Source organism: Hippoglossus hippoglossus, chromosome 13, assembly GCF_009819705.1.
Source record: "Hippoglossus hippoglossus isolate fHipHip1 chromosome 13, fHipHip1.pri, whole genome shotgun sequence".
Classification (NCBI taxonomy): Eukaryota; Metazoa; Chordata; class Actinopteri; order Pleuronectiformes; family Pleuronectidae; genus Hippoglossus; species Hippoglossus hippoglossus.
In genome coordinates, this window is record NC_047163.1 from 27,464,956 (window position 1) to 27,485,682 (window position 20,727).

At 41.7% G+C, this 20,727-nt stretch overlaps 3 protein-coding genes across 3 annotated transcripts; 1 reads left to right on the forward strand and 2 right to left on the reverse strand.

The window, feature by feature from the left end:
- Positions 1-1,541: 1,541 nt before the first annotated feature.
- Positions 1,542-6,174, reverse strand: LOC117772545 (tapasin-related protein-like). Its single transcript, XM_034603775.1, has 8 exons — positions 6,029-6,174; positions 5,329-5,505; positions 4,966-5,241; positions 4,548-4,877; positions 3,218-3,565; positions 3,009-3,098; positions 2,666-2,685; positions 1,542-2,543 (listed from the first exon to the last, which is right to left on the reverse strand). The coding sequence occupies exons 1-8, from the start codon at positions 6,078-6,080 to the stop codon at positions 2,529-2,531; spliced, it is 1,308 nt and encodes a 435-aa protein (XP_034459666.1). The 5' UTR covers positions 6,081-6,174; the 3' UTR covers positions 1,542-2,528.
- A 177-nt stretch (positions 6,175-6,351) lies between these two features.
- On the forward strand, positions 6,352-12,808 carry gemin4 (gem (nuclear organelle) associated protein 4). The gene is made up of 6 exons (XM_034603740.1): positions 6,352-6,759; positions 7,302-9,347; positions 9,895-10,051; positions 10,590-10,860; positions 11,342-12,055; positions 12,399-12,808. Exons 1-6 carry the CDS (start codon positions 6,750-6,752, stop codon positions 12,621-12,623), a joined length of 3,423 nt encoding a protein of 1,140 aa, XP_034459631.1. The 5' UTR covers positions 6,352-6,749; the 3' UTR covers positions 12,624-12,808.
- A 462-nt stretch (positions 12,809-13,270) lies between these two features.
- On the reverse strand, positions 13,271-16,349 carry LOC117772556 (TLC domain-containing protein 3A-like). The gene is made up of 5 exons (XM_034603800.1): positions 16,092-16,349; positions 15,652-15,735; positions 15,297-15,504; positions 15,108-15,203; positions 13,271-14,160 (listed from the first exon to the last, which is right to left on the reverse strand). Exons 1-5 carry the CDS (start codon positions 16,211-16,213, stop codon positions 13,864-13,866), a joined length of 807 nt encoding a protein of 268 aa, XP_034459691.1. The 5' UTR covers positions 16,214-16,349; the 3' UTR covers positions 13,271-13,863.
- Positions 16,350-20,727: the final 4,378 nt, after the last annotated feature.

Genomic DNA, 20,727 nt, shown 5'->3' on the forward strand with positions numbered 1-20,727 from the left:
CATCTATCATCAAACCACCTTTTTTAGTTATTCATGGTCATTCTACCACCAATATTCAACATTGCTAATTGTATGTTTTCAGGAAACCAGCTCCGTTGATGGTGTTAGTTAGCTTGTGTCAGTGTCTGTGAATTTTTATTGCTGCCTTTTTTTAAATCTTTCTTTACTTCTTGGTCACAGCAATTCTTCAGAATATGTCGAATGTTTTGTCTGTTAATTCAATTAGTTTTCAGTTTTTTACACCCCACTCTCTCTCTGGATCTCTAACTCACTCTATTTCTTGCCCTCTGCACCTTAGAGACAAGTTTAGTGCTGCCCTACTCTGTTTGTCTTCTCTGAACATTTGTGATCAAATCTGGGCCACACACACAGACACACACACGCATGCACGCACACACACACACACACACACACACACACACACACACACATACACAGTTACCCCTCAGGCCACAGGGTTTTTGGTAGCACACACACGATCACACATCTGGAATCAGTCTGAGCAGAACTCTGTTTATCCCTGTAAATGGACTCAGACCTCACTGACCAGCTCCGCTCGCTGTGAACAGGTTTGAGTTCCTCTTCATCAGGCCGCGTCAAAGCTGATGGCTGACATATACAAGAAGTGAAGGTCAGTGTAGTTTGCATGGGGTAAGTGTGTGTTTCTAATGAGGGCCACAAAGAGTATGCAGCACGACAGCCAATGACTTCCAAAGTTCAGCTGGCAGTTTTACAAGAGGCTTTTATTTTATGTGTGTGAGTGTGTGTGTGGATATGGAGACAGTGACAAGTAGAGAATTAGACAAAACATTTGCTCCATTTTGGTTTTAGTTTTAGAGCTTATATTTATCAAAGCTCCAAGGATCACACCCAAAATTGCTCTGCAGCTCAAATTTAAATAAGATAAATGTATCAAGGGATTCCCAGTGAAACTAGTTCAGTATGAGAGTGTTTAAAAGCAGTTGTCAACTTCTCACAGAGGAAAGCCAGACAAAAATGTGGACTTCATCAATGATGATATTCTGCCACGGCATATGATTTTATTTTCTAGAGTTTTAATTTGTCAAATCTTAAATATCTAGTAGTGGAAGAATGAAACAAATGGATGAAAAGAAAAATAAGAATCCTGCAGTTGATACATCTGAAGTGACAAGTTGCAAGTAAAGATTTACAGAAGAGTGAAATCAATGGCAGCAATAGCCATACTTATGTTGTGTTTACCCCTGAGGACAGCAGAAGAAGAACTTAAGTGTTTGGCATCTGCATCGTGAGGTTTAAAATACCCTGAGATATTTATACTGCATCAGAAACATACAGTTATTTCAGGTCAGATCTCAGAGGGGTGCACTTTCCTCTGTTTCTGAGCATCAGCTGCAGAATTCTCATGTCAAAAGACAGCTTATTTGTGCCTTTATTAAGTTTGTGAGTGGGAGTTAATTGAAGGATTTTTACTTGAGTCCAAATTTTCACTTAGCAAATTGTAATGGGCCGAGCTCGGGGGAGAAATGTAAGCAAGAGGAAAAGACATTTCAAACAGGCGTCTTACTCCAAGAACACTTTATTCTAACACATGTTGCCAAAATAAAGCACAAACCACATGATAATACAGTTTTTCAATTCATTAGTAATTTGTACAATTTCAATATAAATCTACCATCATTTTTACAATGTCTGCCATGTGTAATATATTTCTAGGTTGAAGATCATGTCAATGATGTCAATGTCAATATTCAACAATAAATTAGCATGCTCTCTGACATTTGAGGTTCACTCCAGGTAAATAATATCATTTAATTTACTCTGTGTAATAATGTTCTAGTTTCATTCATTATTTCACCATGTATGTATCCCTGAGATCAAAGCAACATGTTGAGTGTATTGACGTCCTTATATAACATTCACAAAGCCGATTTTTGAAAAACATTTGAAACTGAGTGTTGCTTACGTCCATGTTTGTTGGCTGGAAGTGATTTTATTAACTGCTTTTATTGGAGTATTGAAAAACCACAGCAGGAACATGTGCCATATAGCCTATGTGCTTGCATGTGTGCATGTGCATCATCGTGCACGTACATGATACAAACAAAACCCACTTGTAAAAACACAGCTCCATGGAACTACTGCTTATACTGTACATCGTCACCAGTGTAGTGGACTGCTCCGGCCGCCCACAAGGATTAAAATCTACATCATAATTTTAGCATGAAAATCAAAGCAACTTTGAGTTTCACAGAAACCAAAACTCACCTCATCAAACACACACACACGTTTGTACTTCTATCTTAGTGAGGACATTCATTTACATAATGCATTCCCTAGCCCCTTACCCTAAACCTAATTCTAACCCTAACCCTAAAACCAAGTCTTAACCCTCAAACAAGCCTTTGAAGAAGTGAGGACCAGCCAACATGTCCTCACTCTCACACAAAGCCTAGGACATTCACAAATAAAAATGAATGAAGGAGGAGTGACAGCCGCTCCATCTTCACTGGTTTTGCTTGTGATGCGTGTTCAGGCCAGTGAGGTTCTCAGTATGGTTTTTTCTACTCAGACACACACAGACACACACACACACACACACACACACACGCAGGGAGACATACAGTGATTACAAACCTATTTTTTATTGATGGTGATGGTTATGTTTGTTTTCACATTATCTTACCTGTACTGATTTTCTTCCTGCTGTGGAGAGAATAGGTGATAATTATTCCTTTAGAAATGAACACTTCACATGTCTCAGTGTTTGCTACAACAGTAGTTCTCATCTGTTGTCATGTGACTGTCCCTCAAACGCAGAAGACTTTGATTCTCTGTGCTTTATCCTTGACTGTTTATTTACCTGCAGTGCGCATGAGGTGATGCCACTGAATAACTAAGTACCTCTGTTACTTTTCCCCCTGATGAGTGGATTTTAAATTAATTTTCCATATTCCTCATTATGACCTGGATCATCGTGTGCGCACATCCTTTTATCAGCCTGTTTATGTGAGGACCTCCACATCCACCTGAGTACAGCAGCAGCATTACACCCAGGAAGAGCAGCAGTGCGAACATAAAGACACCAACGTTGCGGTCAGACAACCAGCTGCTTGGCTCTGAGAGGAGAAAACACAACAGAAAGACGTCAGGCCTCAACTGAGTCCCTCTGCTGCCACTGTGTGATAATTCATGGCACTACAGCTCAATCGCTGCTGGGTGGGTTCTCTCCCCTTACCTTCAACATGCAGGATGAAGCTCTTTTTGATGGGCATCCGCAAGGACTGGTGGGAGATGCTGCATGTAAACTGTCTCCCAGAGTTGCTGCGTGAACCCTGGAGGTAGAAGTACGCCGACACAGAGAAGGTCTTGTCTTGGTTGTGTTTGTGGCTTGACAGCAAAATGTTCTGGAGTACAGTGGGCAGAGGAGCGCCAACCCTCTGGCCTGCCGCTGCCGGGTCCTGCTCGTACCAAACTATGTCCACATCCAGAGGGTAGTAATTCTCTGCATCACAAAAAACCCTCTGCTCCTCGCCCTCCTGCAGATGGAAGACGGGTCCGACGTTGACAGTGACACGGGGAGGCTCTGACGAGACAATGAAGTATAAGTGAATTTTCAGCGAGAGGTCTCATGACTTTAACTCCTTATGAGATTGTCAAGAGACGATTTTGTGTACAACATTAATTATCCTCTTTTTAGTTTTAAAAGTGATATAATTGAGAATTTCTCAAACAAGAATGCCAACCATGCTAGTTTCAGCTTCTTAAATATTAGAAACGGATGTTTTTTAGTTTCTATTTTTATATTTGTAAACTGAATAAAACGTTTGTTTTGAACAGTTGGCCTGAAAAAACATATGAGTTACGACGGGCATGCTACACTGTCTTCTGACTTTAATAGACTTAAAGATGAATCAGTCAATCTTATTCACATATATTCAGTGATAATAAAAAGAAGGCCAGTTGCAGCCCTTAATGTACAAGACAAAGTTGTGAGGGAAATCTCGCAGGCTGAAGGAATTCATTTTTTTATGGATCAATGATTTTTTATGCAGAAGTATTTATTCTCAATACCGACTGCATCAGGTTCTCAGTTGTATTCCTAAATCTGAACTTCTGATTCGTCAAAGGAGAAAATGAATGCTGTTCCGCTCTATTACCTTCACTGTTCACTCATTCTTTTAAGCATTCAAAACCTTTTATTTCTGAGATTCACATTAGCTGGATCATAAAAAATCTAAATTGTCTATTATTGAAGGTTTATTTTCGTAACACTTCCACTCTTTTAATGCTCTCTAGACATCTATCAAAAGAGAACACGTCGCCTGTGATGCCTTCACACATTATACTGAAAGTTGTTCCATATTTTGAACATTTACTGACGTGTGTGAAGTCCTCAGCCACTCAGGCTTCAAGACTAAAGAGGACCAAGCTTTTACAGTCAGGCCTGGTACGGTCTAATAAGCTCACACTTAAAACTATACATTCAAAAGCCTTTTTATATTTCAACCACAGTTAGCATTTTATACATCATGCCCTGATCCATAACCTTTGTGTGACTGTCTTACCTTCGACATACAGATTTATATCCAGACTGGTGAACAGTGGATTCACTGACACTGAACAAATGTACCTCCCTTCACTGCTCATCTTGGTGAAGGGGAGGTTATAGGTAGCATCCCCCCTAGCGAGGCTCTTCAACTCAACCCCAGTCCCCTGGTTATGCCCCACGCGGCGGGAATGGCTGAAGAGTATGATTCTTTCGCCACGATGTTGCCAGTTCCACTCCACAGTGACATTTGCTCCCCTGTGGTCCAGAGCAAACTGGCAGTGAAGCTTTTGTTGGGAGCTCAGGGCAGCTTTGACTGATGGAGATTGTGTTTTCATGACCAGGGCAACTATGAAAACAAAACAGAGGCAAATGAGACAGAGACATGATTTAGTCAAACTGTGATATGTTTAATTATTAAAGACAGTGAGTGTTACCCATTGTTGTGAGCATCTCCCTGTCCTCAATGACAGGCCAGTTGCGGTAGTCCTGCTGTCCAGGGGGGGGTTGGTCAGATGGGTGTCTGAGGAAGCTAGTGACGGTGAACAGGCCCTTGCTGTGTTTGAGGGTGCAGCTGAACCAACGGTTGTACTCCTTGGCTTCCTGGGCAGGCCAGCGGACATCGATTCCCTCTGTACTGTACCTATGCAGCTCACAGTCCAAATGCTCTGCCTCCACCCCCTCCACATAATCCCGCAGGTCCAACTTAGATCCTACAACAGAACAGAATACAGTAGAATACAAGAGAACAGAACAGCGCTCAGTGTTGTTGATGTTGGGTAGAAGGCTACAGCTCTTACCTGTGACCAGGAAAGTGACGGCATGTGGGTTGACTGGATCATCTCCTTTTCGGCCAAACTGCAGCATGACCTCTCTGTGTATAGGCCGAGTCTCAGTGTGACCTTCTTCATTCAGAAACACCTTTTCATCAGTGAAATGACAGGGCAGCCATGTCATCTGATGCAGGCACAGAACTCCTGAGAGACACAAAATAATTCAGTGCAGTGCAGCTTACAATTTCTTTATTTTACTGCTTTATAATATCGTACAAGTACAGTGTGGTATACTGCATTAATTATATTACAGTATAAAGTTGTATCTAATAGTAAATTAAAACACAGTGTAGTATGGTATACAAAGAAAAGTGTAGTATACTATAATATAATAGTGGCTTATAGTGTGTTATGCTTTAGACAGGATAGTGTAGTTTACTAGTACAGCACACCGTTGTACACTATAGAATAGTTTTATAAAGTAGTATGGAATGTAAAGCAGGGTGTAGTATACTGTAGTATATTACAGCACAATGTTGTACAGAAAAGTATAGTGTAATATAATGTGTTGTAGTACAATACAGTACAATATAGACAGTACAGGTATACATCATTATCGTATTACAGTATATTACAGTAGAATGTGTAGTGTAGCATAATACACACACACACACACACACACACACACACACCACAGACTGAAACAAAGCTTGAGTCAGTAACTTACCTGAACATAGAGACAAGTAACAAAGTATGTGTAAGAGTAAATCCATGATCATCCACCGGTACAGATCCCCTTGTTGTAGCTGCAGATCTGTGAAGACACACTTTCACTTTCACTTCGTCTGAAACACAAGCTGCAGCTGCTGTCACGTGGTCGGTTATAATATCAGAGACCGGAATTTATAGAAATATTATATTTTATAATGTGAACACACTGTATGAAACCAACATTTGACCGATACTCTATGTCTGGTCTGTGCGCTACAGATGTTGCTGAACTACAGATGTTGCTGAACTACAGATGTTGCTGAACTAGACATTCGGAACGTCACATGTTCAGTAAAACATAATGTATGAACACATGAAATCAACACGAAGCACACAATTCCTTATCATAACTTAATTCATCGATCGATCAACACGAAGCGAACGTTTGCGTTTCGTTTTCAACCTTCAATACTCGATTTGTCCCGAGGTGGCGGTGTGAATCAGCCGTGGGACCCTCTTGTTTTTTTGACACGTTGATGCGGAACAGCGGAAGCGCTTTATGCGAAGTTTTGACATGCCGCAGTGAATCGTCTCAGTTTGTTGTATTTGCTGTGCAGCGGTGCAGGTTTAATTGACTAAACACACTCTTCAGTCTGACCACAGCTCGTGTGTTAGAACTGGAAACAAGCTGACGACTTCCTGTAGCTACATTCAGCTGCTAAGCTTCAACATCAGTGATGGACAAAGGTAACGGACTTCTCTGTCATCCCCTTAAACATCTTCTCCTGTATGGGAAACATGGTTACACTTGTAAAAAGATTAATGTATCAATTTAAGACTAGAGTTTGGGTGAAACTGTCATAAATTCGGCTTGATTCTCAACACAATTAATTGCTGAAGTTTGACCAAATAGTTTTAAACTTTTCTCTGACTCTCTGGCTTCAGTTTTTGTTTTGATGACAGACGATAATGGGATTGACAGGAAAACATAAATCAAACACAAGTTAAGGAAGCAGATGCTAGTTTGTGAATTGGTCTAATGCTTAAATAATTGTACCAATTGTTATACTCTACGAGGCAAATTGTGATTTGAATACAGGCTATGCAAATAAAATTTGATTGTTTTAATGTTGTCTGAAAAATTGTGACATAATGATTGAGACAGTAATCAGCAGTTGCTTCACTAGTTATTTTGTCCACCTCTTATAAACTTTCCTAATTGAGTGATTGGCTTCTCATTAAGCAATAATTCTTTATTGGGTGTTGAGTCGTCTCTTTTATGCTTTCAGACTCGTCCGTTCTTCAGGGGGCGTTCCTCCTGGCTAATAAGCTTTGTCTGCCCTCAGCCCTGTCCTCCCTTCAGAAAGCTGACTGGAGCAGGGTGGGACATCCAGTGGTGGAGGCAGTCAGAGAAATCTGTGGACAGGATGAACTCAACACAACAGCTTGCTGCTGGAAAAAGAAGATAGTTTGTGTTGTGTGGTTGAAGCTGTTGTGCGGAGAGGCCGAAGAGGACGTAGAGACATCATGGAAAGAGAACCCTTTCTTCCCTCTCCTGAATGGCCTCCCTGAGCTCAACCATGTTGTCCTGCTGGAGCTGGTGAGGTCATTGGCGGCTGCAGATGTTTTCGCCAATTTCCTCCTATGTCTTCCCCAATCTCAGATCTGTGTTGAGCTTGAAAGGCTGGTGCATCATGTGAAAAGCAGCCCTACCAGAGAGGATGATGTGCAACTTTTTCTGGAGGTGTGGTGGGAACTGTGGAAGGGCAGAAATGAACAGAAAGTAGGAGGAGAGGACAGCATAGAGGCCATGTTTGCCAAGCAGTTTGCGCGTCTGTCCTCTTTGTCCTCCAGTCTGTCCCCTCAAGCTGCCAAGAGGTTTAAGCTCGACACATCACCAGCCAATGATGTCCTGCACATTCTCCTTCATGCACTTACAGACATGAAAGATCACATATCCTCATCAGATCTCTGTCTCCAAGCCCTCTCCATTTCCCTTGATTCTCTTTTCACTGCCTTGCTAATAGACCAAGAGGTCAAGCTTCCAACTAAAGAGAAGATGCACATGTTGTCTAAAGCTGTCAGCATCAGAGAAAAGAATGATGGGAAACTGAGTCCTGAACTAATTCAGGAGGCTCAGAGCGACTTGCGTGCCTCTCACACACCGTCTCAGTTTAAACCCAGCAGGATGACGCTTGGAGAAGCCTTGAAGATTATAACAGACCTCACACAGTTTTGGCTTAACAGCAAACTCCTGGCAGTAGATGACAGTACAAATTTTAGTTACTCTACATTTAGACTGGAACAGAGTGTCCAGAGAGTCCTCACAGCTCCAGAGGAAGCTGGTTTGCCTGAAACGATGACTGAAAGTGATGTACAAAAGCCAGAGATGAATCTACTCAGAGGTTTGCTGGAGTCCCTGGTTTTCCCCACCATAGAGACAACCCCCGAGATGGAAGCAAAGGTCACCATGAACATCATCAGTCACCGTCTGGAGGACTATCAGAGCTTTGCTGTGTTGTGTGCAAGTGAGAAAAGCTGGGCCTTCCCTGATGAGCAGTTGCTGGACTTCCTGGAAAAGAACCAAGCAGCCTTCCAGCAGCACGATACGCTGCTCAGCCTGGCCTCCACCCTCATGGCTACACTCCACAGTGAGGCTCCTAATGTCAAACAGTGCAAGAAGCTGATGAAAGTCACTGCAGACATTTTCTCTGCTCTTTCGTTAGAAGACAAAAACAAATCGTTGGCCGCCATGTTGAGATTGTCCACCAGAGGGTTTTTGGGGCATTCTGTTCCCTCTGCTGTGACTGATGGGTTTAAGCAGGAGCTCAACATGGCTTTCAACTGCATCATCCAAGGAGGGGGCGGAGCGTCAGCCACAGTGTCGCTGGGCCATCTGAATACAGCGGCCGCTTTGATAGCACGAGTGGCGTTTCAGAATCCAGAGGCCGCTCTGAAGTCTTGTTGTCATTCAGCTGTCTTCAACAAGGGGGCTTTCTCTCTCATGGCTAAGATCCTCCAGCAGCTGCCTGGACTCAGAGGAGAGAAGGGAAGAGAAAATGAAGCTGAATGCGATGAAAAAGAAGAAAAACAGGCAAAGGGAAATCGTGATGAAGTAAAGGATGATGTGAGTGGTGGCCGTCTACTCTGCAAGTGTCTGCAGGAGACAATCAAGACCAAATCATTGCTGGCCTGTGAAAAAGAGCAGCTCCTCAAGTTCCTGGGTCTGCTGATGATGCCGGTCATAGCGGTCGAGGGAGAAGAAAGGAGGCAATGCTTTCTGCCACCTCAGGAGGTCGTGAATATCTTTGTCCTGCCGAACCTTTCCACAGCGGGTGAGTGTCCTGTGGTATTCATGATTTTAAACTTCATCAAGTGAAACTTTATCTGTTGCAGACTGAAATGTTTGTTTAGGAATCTTCCTTGTTGAAAATGCAACTATGAATGACACCAGACAAAACAGCTAAAACAACAAGATGCTGAAATTAGCCTTATGAATGAATGAATGAATGAATGAATGAATAGGATGTCAGCGATTTATTATGGAGTTTTATTATGGAGCTTTCAACCACATCTCACAGCCTTCATCAGCAAATGAATTCTGCTAAGTTGTTTTGGAGGTTCCAGGTTCTAATTCAGGTTTGGCTTGGGTCTGTGTGGAGTTTGCATGTTCTCCCTGTAAAACCAGAACAATATGATGAAAGATGCTGAGACATTTCTGTATAGTCAGCTTACAATCATCTGAGTTTTTGCCTACAAGCAATACCTTTGACATTACATGTAGTGATTTGATCAATTGTTAACGTAAAAATATAGAATACATTGTGTGTTTAAGTATAGAAAATAAGTATGAGCCTCTCTGCTCCAATGTTTTCCCTCCAGGTCGCAGTTTGTTTGACACAGAACTGAGTCTGCAGCTCCTCCACACTGCTCTGGGTGTAGATGTCCAGCATCCAGCCTCTTCTCCCCACTGGCTGTTGGACTGTTCTCCTTTTCCTCTGCTGTACATCCTCGCCCAGCTGCACAACCAGGCTCTCAGGTTAGTCATCTTGTTGCTTTTAATTCAGATACCTGCTGTTATTAAATTTTTCCATAACTGTTTAGCCTTTTCAGTGAGTCCCATTAAGTTAAGGGATAACTGTGACCTGTCTCAATGGGGTCCAGACTTTGTCTCCACTCAGTTCACAACACAGAGTTCTCCAGAGGGTACAGGTGAGGGGTGGTGCAGCAGGCGGAGGCAGGATGTAAAGTATAGATTCTGCTGCGGAGATCTGTGCTCTCTTGACATCTTCCTCTGCATCTTCTATGTGTGTGACACTACTTTTTCATCCAGACTTTTTAAATTTCTCTTATGTTTTAATTTTTGTGTCCATTATGTATTTGAAACGTCATCAACACACTCACTCAATGTGAATCCTCCTGTTGTATTCTCACATCGGCTCACTCGGTCATTATCCTGAGTTCTCACCAGGGGACTGGCCAAAGAAACTCTGTTCTCGCATGCAACCCCTGTAGAGAATGTCAGAAGATTATCCAGAGTTCAGTGCATGTCTGAAAGCAGCTTAAATCTCTACTAGGTTTTGGGAACAGCCACTGGAGGGCACTGTCTGCCACTGGTCCATGGACACCAAGGAGCTGCTGGAGTCGGTGCTAGCCACACTGGCGCAGGTGGTTGGTGCAGAGGTGGCAGCGGCCCCCAGCAGCTGGTCCAGAGCTCTTTTCTGGCTCTACAACAAGATGGAGGAACTGGACTGGGCAGTCAGGTTCCACCTGAAGCCCGTGTGGGGAGAACACTTCAAAAATGAAGTTCCCTTGTCTCTGCTGACTGTGTGTGATTTACCAGAGCAGGTAACAACCTCTTGGATTTGACTTCACCCTGAGTTTCTTTCTTTGTTTACAAGCTGTTCAAAGACATTATTCATCCAAGGTTTCAGATGAAAGTGAAGACATTGTGTACGATCGATCTTCTATGCACAAACCTTCACAAACCATATCCTCTCAATACACTGCTCAGAGGAAGTCAATGGTGATCATTCAATCTCAATGAAGTGTGATAATCATTTATATATTAGAGCCACGTCATGTCCCAATATGTTGCTCCATTTTCTGAGGACAACACACGTTGGGCCTTTTGCAAGAACATGTTCCTGTTATTCAAAACTACATTTGTTTGTGCTGCGTGTTTGTGCAGCTGAAAACAGAAAGATTAGAAGTTTGTTGCTGTTCAACATAAAGAAGCTGCATCATTTGTTTTTCAATGTAACTCTAAATCTTTCTTAAAATGTCTTTCTTCAGTTTGAACTTATCATTTTTCTTTCCCTCTCTCCAGGAGTGGTCCGGTTTGGACCTGCCTCAGTACGGCCAGGGCAGCGGCCTTTTGGCCTGGATGGAGTGCTGCTCCATATCGGACTCCCTTCGGTCCACCATGTTGTCCTGTCTCTCTCTGGACCAGCGCCGGACTGACCACGTCGGCATGTTCAGCAAAGGCCTTCTGGTGGCTCTGACCCAGACTCTGCCCTGGTGCTCCGTCTCCCAGTGGTCCAGGCTGCTGGGGACCCTGAGGGAGCTGATCACCTCCGGTCGCCTCCACGTTCCCTTCTCGCTCGAGTACGTGGACTATCTGCCCCTAATGGATCTTAGGAAGTTTTCATGTGATCTCCGCCTGTCAGTCCTCCTGCTTCGTGTCCTTCAGCTGCTCTGTGGCTCCAGCTGCTCAGACTGGCTGTCAGCGGACGGCTGGGCGCATGTTGGCAGGTTGTACGCCCATGCTGTGAGAGAGATGATGAACTCGCTCAGAGCCAAGCTGCCTCTTCCGTCATCTGGTGCCTGGACGGCCTCTGCTTCAACACCTCCTAAAACACCAGCATCCAAAGACTCAAATCCTTCCTTCACTTCAGTCAAAGTTACCAAACCGACCATAGACTCTCTGACTGAAGCAGAAGGCCTGAAAGCGTCAAACGAGGAAGAGGAGGTGGAGACGACTCTCAGCCAGGAAGTCCTGTTTGTTCTCAGCCAGCTCTTCTGTCATGTTCAGCACATCCAGGTAACATTAACACCACGGCCACAGCTGGACAGTATATCTGAAGGTCTATGAGAAGATGTGTGTTTTAATTCATATATTAAACTGTAGGTAAAAGCAGTCCCAGTGAGGCTGAGCTACAGATCTAGGTTAACTGGGCTTATGTAACAACTTCTACAGAGAACAAAAACCGCGTAAATTAAAAAGTTTAAGTTCTTTGCACACAACTAGTTTGGTTTTCTAAGAATGTGTTTAATGATCTTGGTTATTAAAAGCCAAAATCCTAATATTTTAGATGTAAGGCACCAGTAGATGATATTTTGATGGCAAAATGTTCCTCCCAGTATAATTTTAATTACTCCTCTAGGTGATGATGCCAGGAGGCCGGAGTGAGCCGCTGTTCTTGTCCAGTTTGGAGATCCTCAGCCACTATGAAGCCGTCATGACCGCGTTTCCGGAAAGCAGCAGCCCGCTGGAGAGCGACAACACCCGTCACTTCTTCACCACCATCACAGACAACCTGGAGAGCGAGGAGATGAAGGTGGTGCTGAAGCAGAAGATCGCTCAGCTCGTCTCGGCAGACGCACGTTGATTTTTTTGTTTTCACATGTTTTCCACTGGGGAGTCAGGGTTTAGATGTTCAAACTCACGTCTGGAGAGTTCAAGACAAAACAAAGATATAGTTTCAGTTGTCAGTGTTGCTCACTGTATTCAGTTAATGGAGTTATTGCAAAGTTATGTGTTGGGAATCTGAGTGAATAAAAAAACTACATGTCACAGCAAATGTCTTTATTCTTTTCTAGTTTGAAGATTCCCGCTCTCGTGTTCTCTAATTTGAACTAGGGGGTAAAGTTCTATTACACATTAATTATTATATTAAACAGACTCCTTTTTCTCTACTATTTTTGAGCCCTAACGCTCTATGTTGGGAAGTGATGCTGTCCTTAATGTTAAAATCTTATTTTTTTCTTTTCAATTTTGTTTTCTAACCAGTTGTCTTGAGGGCACAGTCCAATTAATCGCTTTGTTTAAATGTTCCTTTTGAGGGGTTTTATAGATTGGAGACTAACGCCTGTTTAACTTAACACTACTTAACAATTAGGATCAAGCCAACAAATGAGAAAACAACTAAGCTGCTTTATAGTTTTCTGACAAGCAAGGTTTGTCCTGAGGCCATTAAAAATGAAATCTTTGGTCTTTGCTTTTCCAAAAAGAAAAAAAAATGTTTCTCACTCAATCTGGCAGGTAGATTTATCTTTATGGCATTTATTCAGTTTTACATAATCATTGGAAACAGAATCTATTTTAGTTGGAAATTTAAGTTTACCTTCATGAATAAGTCAGCACTTAATTTATACAAAAATATCCTTTTTAGAATAGTACAATGTTAAAACATTCTTTGTCACATATAATAACTGACACGTCTGAGACCAAACCAAACCTCAGATTCAAACATTGTTAATTCACAGATAAAAGCTGCATCATGATGTTGTGCACCAACACTTAGCAAATAGCTTAGATACATTTTGAGAAAATATCAGTATTTCCCAAAAATGGATGGAAATGTTAAGTATAAAAAAAAATTGTAATAACTTGATGTAAAACCGAAACAAATGGTATTTCAGTCTCACAAAAAGTCAGTAAACCAGACCCTGTATTACTGAAGTGATTTTACAATTACAGCTTTTCTAGTTGAATAACTATCAGAATATGATTTTATTCTCTCAAAATATAATTTATGACTTGATTCTCTAAGAATTTTTCTACTTCAAGGTCCACATATATTTGACAGCAAAGTTTGAGCAGGTTATTATTAGAAGCAGGTGGATTCTTCAGTCTGTCTTCGGCCTGTCTTTGTGTCCGTCTCCTGTCCCTCTCTTCTGTCTCAGGTAGAGTCTCTTAGCTTTCTTCAGCAGCAGGGTGAACCAGTAGATCTGTGGAGCCAGGATCACCAGGTTGCCCACGTTGCAATGCAGAGGCAGATGGAAGGGTGCTCTGTGCAGCGGAATCCCAAACTTCTGGCCGTACATCCAGTACATGAAGGGGAAGATCAAAATCCGACACGTGAAGAAGCTCAGGAGGACGATGACGCCGTTGATTTTGTGCAGCATGGTGTTATCAAGGCCCAGCTGGACGTCAAGGGACACGTGAGACGAGAAACAGATGAGACAAGACAAAAATACTGGAAGAGAAAAGAACATCATCTACTAGTTCTGCTGTACTTTACCAAAATGAAACTGCTCCTGACCATAAAGATGTGAGAGTGAAATAGTGCTCGCTCAGACAAAGCTGAACAAATCTCTGGTTGTTCTCTTCAAACCCTCAAAACTCTTTCTTAATAACTTTGGGCTGTGAATCTGCCAAGTACAGATTTATAATTTACATAGTGGATCCAACACTAAATAAAGTTATTTATTTTCCAATATTTTTCACATTTCTTGGGTCTGATGTGAAGCCTGTTTGATTTATCAGTTGGTCTGTGTGAGCCTTTCACAAAAATAACAGTGTCAGCGTTTATTTGCCAATATACACCAACATGAAAACTTTTATATTACTGATTAAATAATGCAGAAAAGACTGCATTTATGTTTATGGTATATGTTAAAAAATTATTATCTATATTATTTTAAAGTTTTTTAGATTTGGTTGTCTTTGTGTTTTCTTTTCATTTTATAGTTACTTATAATAAAGTTTATGGTTATTCTATACATCAAGCCTCACTTGCATTTCTCTGACGTTAGAGTTTGATAACGACATCTTAGGAATCAGTGCCAAGTTTTTTTTTTATACATATATCAGCGACTATTTTTTCATGACGTCCACAAAAGATTATCAGATTTTTTTTGTGACTCAAGTCTGTGGTTACGTACTATGGAGTAGAAAGAGAGTAACCAGTATAAAAAAAAGACTAAACTGTGGAGCCCAGCAACAATAAAGTGCTAAATAAATAACTAAAACATGTTATTTCAGCTGGTGGCAACACTGTACGAGTCATTTAGGAAAACAGACACAACACTGATGGTCCTGATGGAGAAATCTAAATATAAGAGTCACACACAGTGATGATGTGTTTCACCTGGATGAGGATCTTTCCTAAAGAGACGAAGGGAGTGCTGAGCTCTGTGATGAATAGGCAGCCGATGAAGAAATCCCCCAGTCCTCTTCTGAAGAACTGCAACACATACACACTTCAGCACAGGCTCTGTGTGTATGTGTGTGTGTGTGTGTGTGTGTGTGTGACAGTCATTCCCCCAGCTGTTATTACCAGAACAATGGGCAGGAAAACAAGGAGCAGTGTCAGGTGGTGGAGGACCATCATCCAGTCCTTGAGGAGGAAATCCCTGACTGTCTGCAGAGAGTGGCCACTGGGATCTTTGCCCCTCCGAGTGTGAAAGTAGCTCAGGTACATGGCGTAGATGTCGTGGGCCATGTAGGGAGCTCCGAACACAGCAAACCCATTGACCAGCCAGTGACTGTATGTGAGTCATATAACAGAGTTCATATGCAAACAGTGCAACAGTTCAGTCTATATGATTTGATTTAAGACAGCAGTTAAAATGATTGAGGGAGATCTGGTCACAGATCTCTCTCTCTCTGTGTGTGTGTGTGTGTGTGTGTACCTGTCGGTTATGACATCTTTGCAGGACGTCACAACTATTACTCCAGCTGCAGTGGACACAGCTGCATGGATGGCAGAGACCAGTCTGAGGGACAGTTTGCAGAGACGTCACACAGGAGTCATACTGGAGTTATTAATCCACTCACAGGTCGTACTCGCCTGTGAGTCGTACTCGCTGACATATTATTTACACATGACCGAACAACGGAGTAGAAATCCATCTTTTTGAATAGCTGCACATGGATGTTTACCAGCCGAGACTTTCTTAAACAGATGTCTTAGCTGAAACGAGTCACTGGCCTATTTTAAAGAGCCGAATTAACCATCTCGGTATAATAACTCATAATAGCTGCAGACTTTCACCGTGTATGTAGAACTGTAGAGAAAAGGAGACGATATTAAAATGCACAGTATCTTAAGGGAGTTTGGTGAATTGCTGACCTCTCGCTGACCAACACCACGTCGCCATCGCTCCAGTGTGTCCGAGCTGATTTGAGGATTTTCCTGAAGGTGAAGAAAAGCCCTGGAAACACCACAGCTCCACATATGACAGCTTTAAGCATCACTTCAGTCACACTCGACCTCAGCCACACAGCAGCAGCAGCAGTGCGAGCTAGTTGCTAGCTGGTTATATTCGCTGCTTGCTAGCTGGTTATATTCGTTGGTTATATTTGCTGGGTTGTGTGAGGTGAGCAGGAGCACTGAGCTACTTCCGTATTCTACTTTACTGAGCTGCTATTGGTCTGATGAAAAGAGCCCTGGACCAATTATAATGATTGGTTCTTTTAAATAAACAGCTAGTGTCAGCTGCATGCACTAAAAATAATACTGCAAAAATATTACTACTGAAATAATACTACTGAAATAATACTACTGAAATAATATCACTGAAATAATATTACTGAAATATTACTTCTAATATTTTACGACTGAAATAATACAACTAAAATAATGCTACTGAAATAATACCACCAAAATAATACTACTGAAATATTACTACTGAAATAATACCACGAATAGAATTCTACTGAATTATTACTACTGAAGAAATACCGCTGACATAGTACTACAGATATACTACTACTGAAATAACAATACTGAAATACTATTAATGAAATAATAGTACTGAAATAATCCAAATGTATAGGAAACTAGACATACTGGATTATTTAATTGATTTTACATCTCTTGGTCAAGTTTCACATTTGTTCTTCTTCTTAATCAGTGTGTGAGCGGGTTGTTGTTAGTAACGGGTGTTTATGCAGCTATCCTTATTGGGACTTTACATTGACTTCCATTCATTGTGGACAGTCTAACCCAAACCTTAACCTTAACCAGGACCAATGAATGCCTAACCCCAACGTTAACCTAACCACAATTCATATGATGCTGGTGGCCACATCTGTCCAGCAGCCACTGAAGAGGTTTCCCCTCGATGTGTTCCTCTACTCTCTGCATAGCTGAACAACATAGTGCTTCTCATAACACTGAAGTACATCTGCACATCTCCTTGAATGGAACATCAGAGAAGTGCTTTGACTGATCTCTCCCAAATCAAACAGATTCCACCCAGCAACGTCTGGCCTGCAGAGCAACCGATGGTCTTCATGTCAGTCTGAAACTCTTCTCTGTCCAGGATCATGTTGCCTGCTGAGCTCCTTCCTGATGTTCTCCTTCCCAGCACGAGGAGGACAAGAGCAGGCTGAAAACCAACTGGCTCTGCATTATACACAACTTAAATATATTTTCATCCTGTTGTTCTTTGTTGATTGAGGGCAACATTAGAAATGTCTTATCAAGGTTCTTCCTTACCTCTGGTTTTAAAGCCATCCTAAGGATATCTACTCCCTTTGTCTTGGCCTCTCATCATGAACATCATGCATCGCTTTCCTGCCTATCTCCTCTTGAAACGAGCAAGGCTGCAGACTCTTGTCTTTTACAACCCCTTTAAGTTAGTATGCTTATGAATGTTTCGTTGATTTGTGTCCAGGGTGTACCTCGCCTCTCGTCCGATATCAGCTGATTGGCTCCAGCTCCCCCATGACCGTCAAAGAATAAATGTTATAAATAATGGATGGATGGATGTTTTGGAGGTTGGTTTAAACAAGGGTCAAGGTTACAGTTTTTGAATAGACACAAACCACCCTAAAGTGATTTAAACCAACTCCATGAAACTTCAACGGCAAATTACATGGCTGATGAAACCTGTGACGTGCAGTTAAAGTCCCAAAAGACCTAGTTCAGTCAGACAACTCACGTTCAAATGTTTATTGCAACAGTAGAACACAGGTTTAGTGTTTGGCGTCTAGGCTCCAACCTAATCACTCCCCCATATGATTACACAGTTTGATGGGAGTGATGACCAAATACTTGTAACCCCCCGTTGGAGCCTACAGGTGGATGCTGGGGTGGTGGAGGGGCTGAATCAACTGGTAGCAATACTGTAGCAGCAGTGCGAGCAAAGGGGGTAATGGGAAATTTCTCTCTACTTAAACAGACCAACTAATAGGGTGGGTGTGTATTATAGATGGTTGTGGAGAGTGAGGTACTCTCCACAACCATCTATAATACACACCCACCCTATTAGCCATGATGTATGTCACATGATTGAAGCAGCGCAGCTCGAGTTGGCTGCCTGAACTAGCTCCCAGGCGTCGCTTCATTAAATGGCCCTTGAGTAAAAATACTTTCTTATACTACTGTTTAAAAGGTCACTAATAAAATAAAAAACATTTACACCAGTCAATCTACACATTACTCCAGCTCATCTACTCCCAGAGTATAAGCAGTATAGATAATGCACAGATGGATGGATGGATTGAATCCTATGTTTTCTTCACATATACATACTGTATATTTTGGTGATTCTCAGTCTAAAAGCCACAAGCTGTACAAACATATTGATGGTTCATCTTTTCTTCCTTCTTTCACTCTCCCTTCACTGACACAGCAGTTAACTGGTTGTGTAACATGTATTTCCCCTTTTTCTGTCGAGCTGAATCAATCCACAATCAAAGCTACTGTTTCATGTGTTTATCAAGGCCAAGCCAGGCCACGTGATTAATTAAGTTCACAACAGAGGCGTTCCTGAGAAGATCAGATCAAACACACATAAACTGAGGATAAAACACAAAATGAGAGCACACACACACACACACACACACACACACAGCAGTATATTCAAATTCATATCACTTTTAAAAGCATGAATGTGACATTTGTCAGAACCTTTGTCACATTTCATCCTCTTACAAAAGAATGAATTGAAATCACAATTAGTAAAGGGAACCCTCGTCTTACTTAATGAAAGCAGGGTTTAAAGCCTCACGTGGTCTGATATTGGCTAATGTACGTTAGCGATATTCATCAATAACTTTGCAAAAACTTCCCCAGAGAAGAGGTTTACAGACGGGTGCTCATATCAGAGAAATGATTACAGTGTTCAGTTGGGGCACTTTTGGTTTTTCCCAGTTTCAGCTAATCAGAAGAGAATGCATTAATATAAAAATATGGCAACAGACAATCACATGATTGAACATATAAGAATATTTGAGTTTCTAATAAAACATACGCTGAATTAATAATGAAAATTTACTTTGAGTTAAACTGAGATTTGATTGCATGGAAATTCCCATTTTCTCTTTTATCTTATATAAGTAGGCTGTGTACTTGCATGTTGACGTCAGCGGCATCGGTTCAGAGTGAATAGTACAAAAAGTGTTGAATGGTAACTGAGATATAGTGAAAAGCGTTGTTTTGCATCATTGTGTGCATTCATAGATTAAGCACAGTTTCTGGTTTTGCAGATTGTGCTGTGAAGGGACACCAGTCTGATGATACAAAAACAAGTCGTCATGTTGTTGTGATGTATCATGTGGATGGTGCATTTTCTTTATTCAACATGTATACCTGGATGGATCCTTTAGTAGCGACGTGGGAGCCTCCTGAGTGACGGCCTGCAGAACTATTCCTGGTTGCTGGACCCTATCGTGGCATCTGATCGCACTGTGGGGCTGCAAAGCTCGGACCACAGAAATAGGCCATGTACGGATAATGGAGCAGCAGAAAGTAGGCCAGGCTGCTGCGCCTCCATAACGATTACGGAGCGTTCCAACAAAAGAAAATGGTGTCTGTCTCTACGGCGTTAAGCTGATAAGGGAGATGCAAGAACTGTCAGTACGCAAGATGAATTATATCCAAATGAAGAGTGATTTTACTCTCTGCAGGAGAGGGAGGTGTTACCTAAAGGCCAGTGAACACCTTTTTTTTTTCTGTCAGCTTAAAACTTAATTTTCTGCTAGCATCAGAACAACTGTGTTTTTCTTTATTTTGCATATGTAATTCCTGTATTTAAATTTTCCTCTGTGGTTTTCTCACTGGTATGAAAAGGCAGGACTTAGACTTTAAGATCACATTTTACAGTACAGTCAACATTTGAACTAGAGTCTTACGACAGTTTAATCCACTGTTTTCTAAACTGTTGAACTCTTAAATAATATCGAAGAACACAATTTTTTCTAACTTTGACTTTTTTGTCATTAAAAAAAGAAAAGCTGATATGTTAAAATGTGAAATGTGTGATAAAAGTTGAAAACTAAATATGAATATTAACCAATCAAAGAAAGTTGGGAAAGACAGGATGGGGATCAACATTCTGAGTATTGGGTCAAGCTCTAAAAGCTTCATATCTACATCAAACACACAATTACTACACAGTAGTAGTACTCGTGCTGAGTAAACTGAATTTACACTTCAATATACATCATCCTGTCATCGGCCTTTTTCACAGCAGACATTCTGATGTGTCATAACAGACAAAAGCACAGCTCTTCTGGCTCTGTTCACTTCAGGTCTCAGTGAGACATGACAGTGCAACAGTAAACCAGCATAAACACCACAAGGACCCTGAAGCTGAATCATCTACACAGAATTCAGCCATCGATCATTTCATTATTTACACTGTCACAAGGCAAACTGTTGTAGAAAAGGCCACTGCACATTTGTAGTTTCTGTTTGTGAGCCACAGTGCTGACTCTCATTCATAAAATTCAGGCCAAAAAAAGACAAAGACTCAAAG

Bases quoted from the DNA above. Each gene is read 5' to 3' on its own strand.
- LOC117772545 (XM_034603775.1), bottom strand. From the start codon at position 6,080: ATGATCATGGATTTACTCTTACACATACTTTGTTACTTGTCTCTATGT. The intron at 3,566-4,547 runs GTAAGACAGTCA...TTGTCTCGTCAG, and splicing joins TATAAATCTGTATGTCGAAG to AGCCTCCCCGTGTCACTGTC. The intron at 2,686-3,008 runs GTGGATGTGGAG...TTCTCTCCACAG, and splicing joins AATGCTGCTGCTGTACTCAG to CAGGAAGAAAATCAGTACAG.
- gemin4 (XM_034603740.1), top strand. The intron at 9,348-9,894 runs GTGAGTGTCCTG...TTTTCCCTCCAG, and splicing joins GCCGAACCTTTCCACAGCGG to GTCGCAGTTTGTTTGACACA. The intron at 12,056-12,398 runs GTAACATTAACA...TTACTCCTCTAG, and splicing joins GTCATGTTCAGCACATCCAG to GTGATGATGCCAGGAGGCCG.
- LOC117772556 (XM_034603800.1), bottom strand. From the start codon at position 16,213: ATGCTTAAAGCTGTCATATGTGGAGCTGTGGTGTTTCCAGGGCTTTTC. The intron at 15,736-16,091 runs GTCAGCAATTCA...ACTGTCCCTCAG, and splicing joins GTGGTGTTGGTCAGCGAGAG to ACTGGTCTCTGCCATCCATG. The intron at 14,161-15,107 runs GTGAAACACATC...CTTGACGTCCAG, and splicing joins TAGGAAAGATCCTCATCCAG to CTGGGCCTTGATAACACCAT.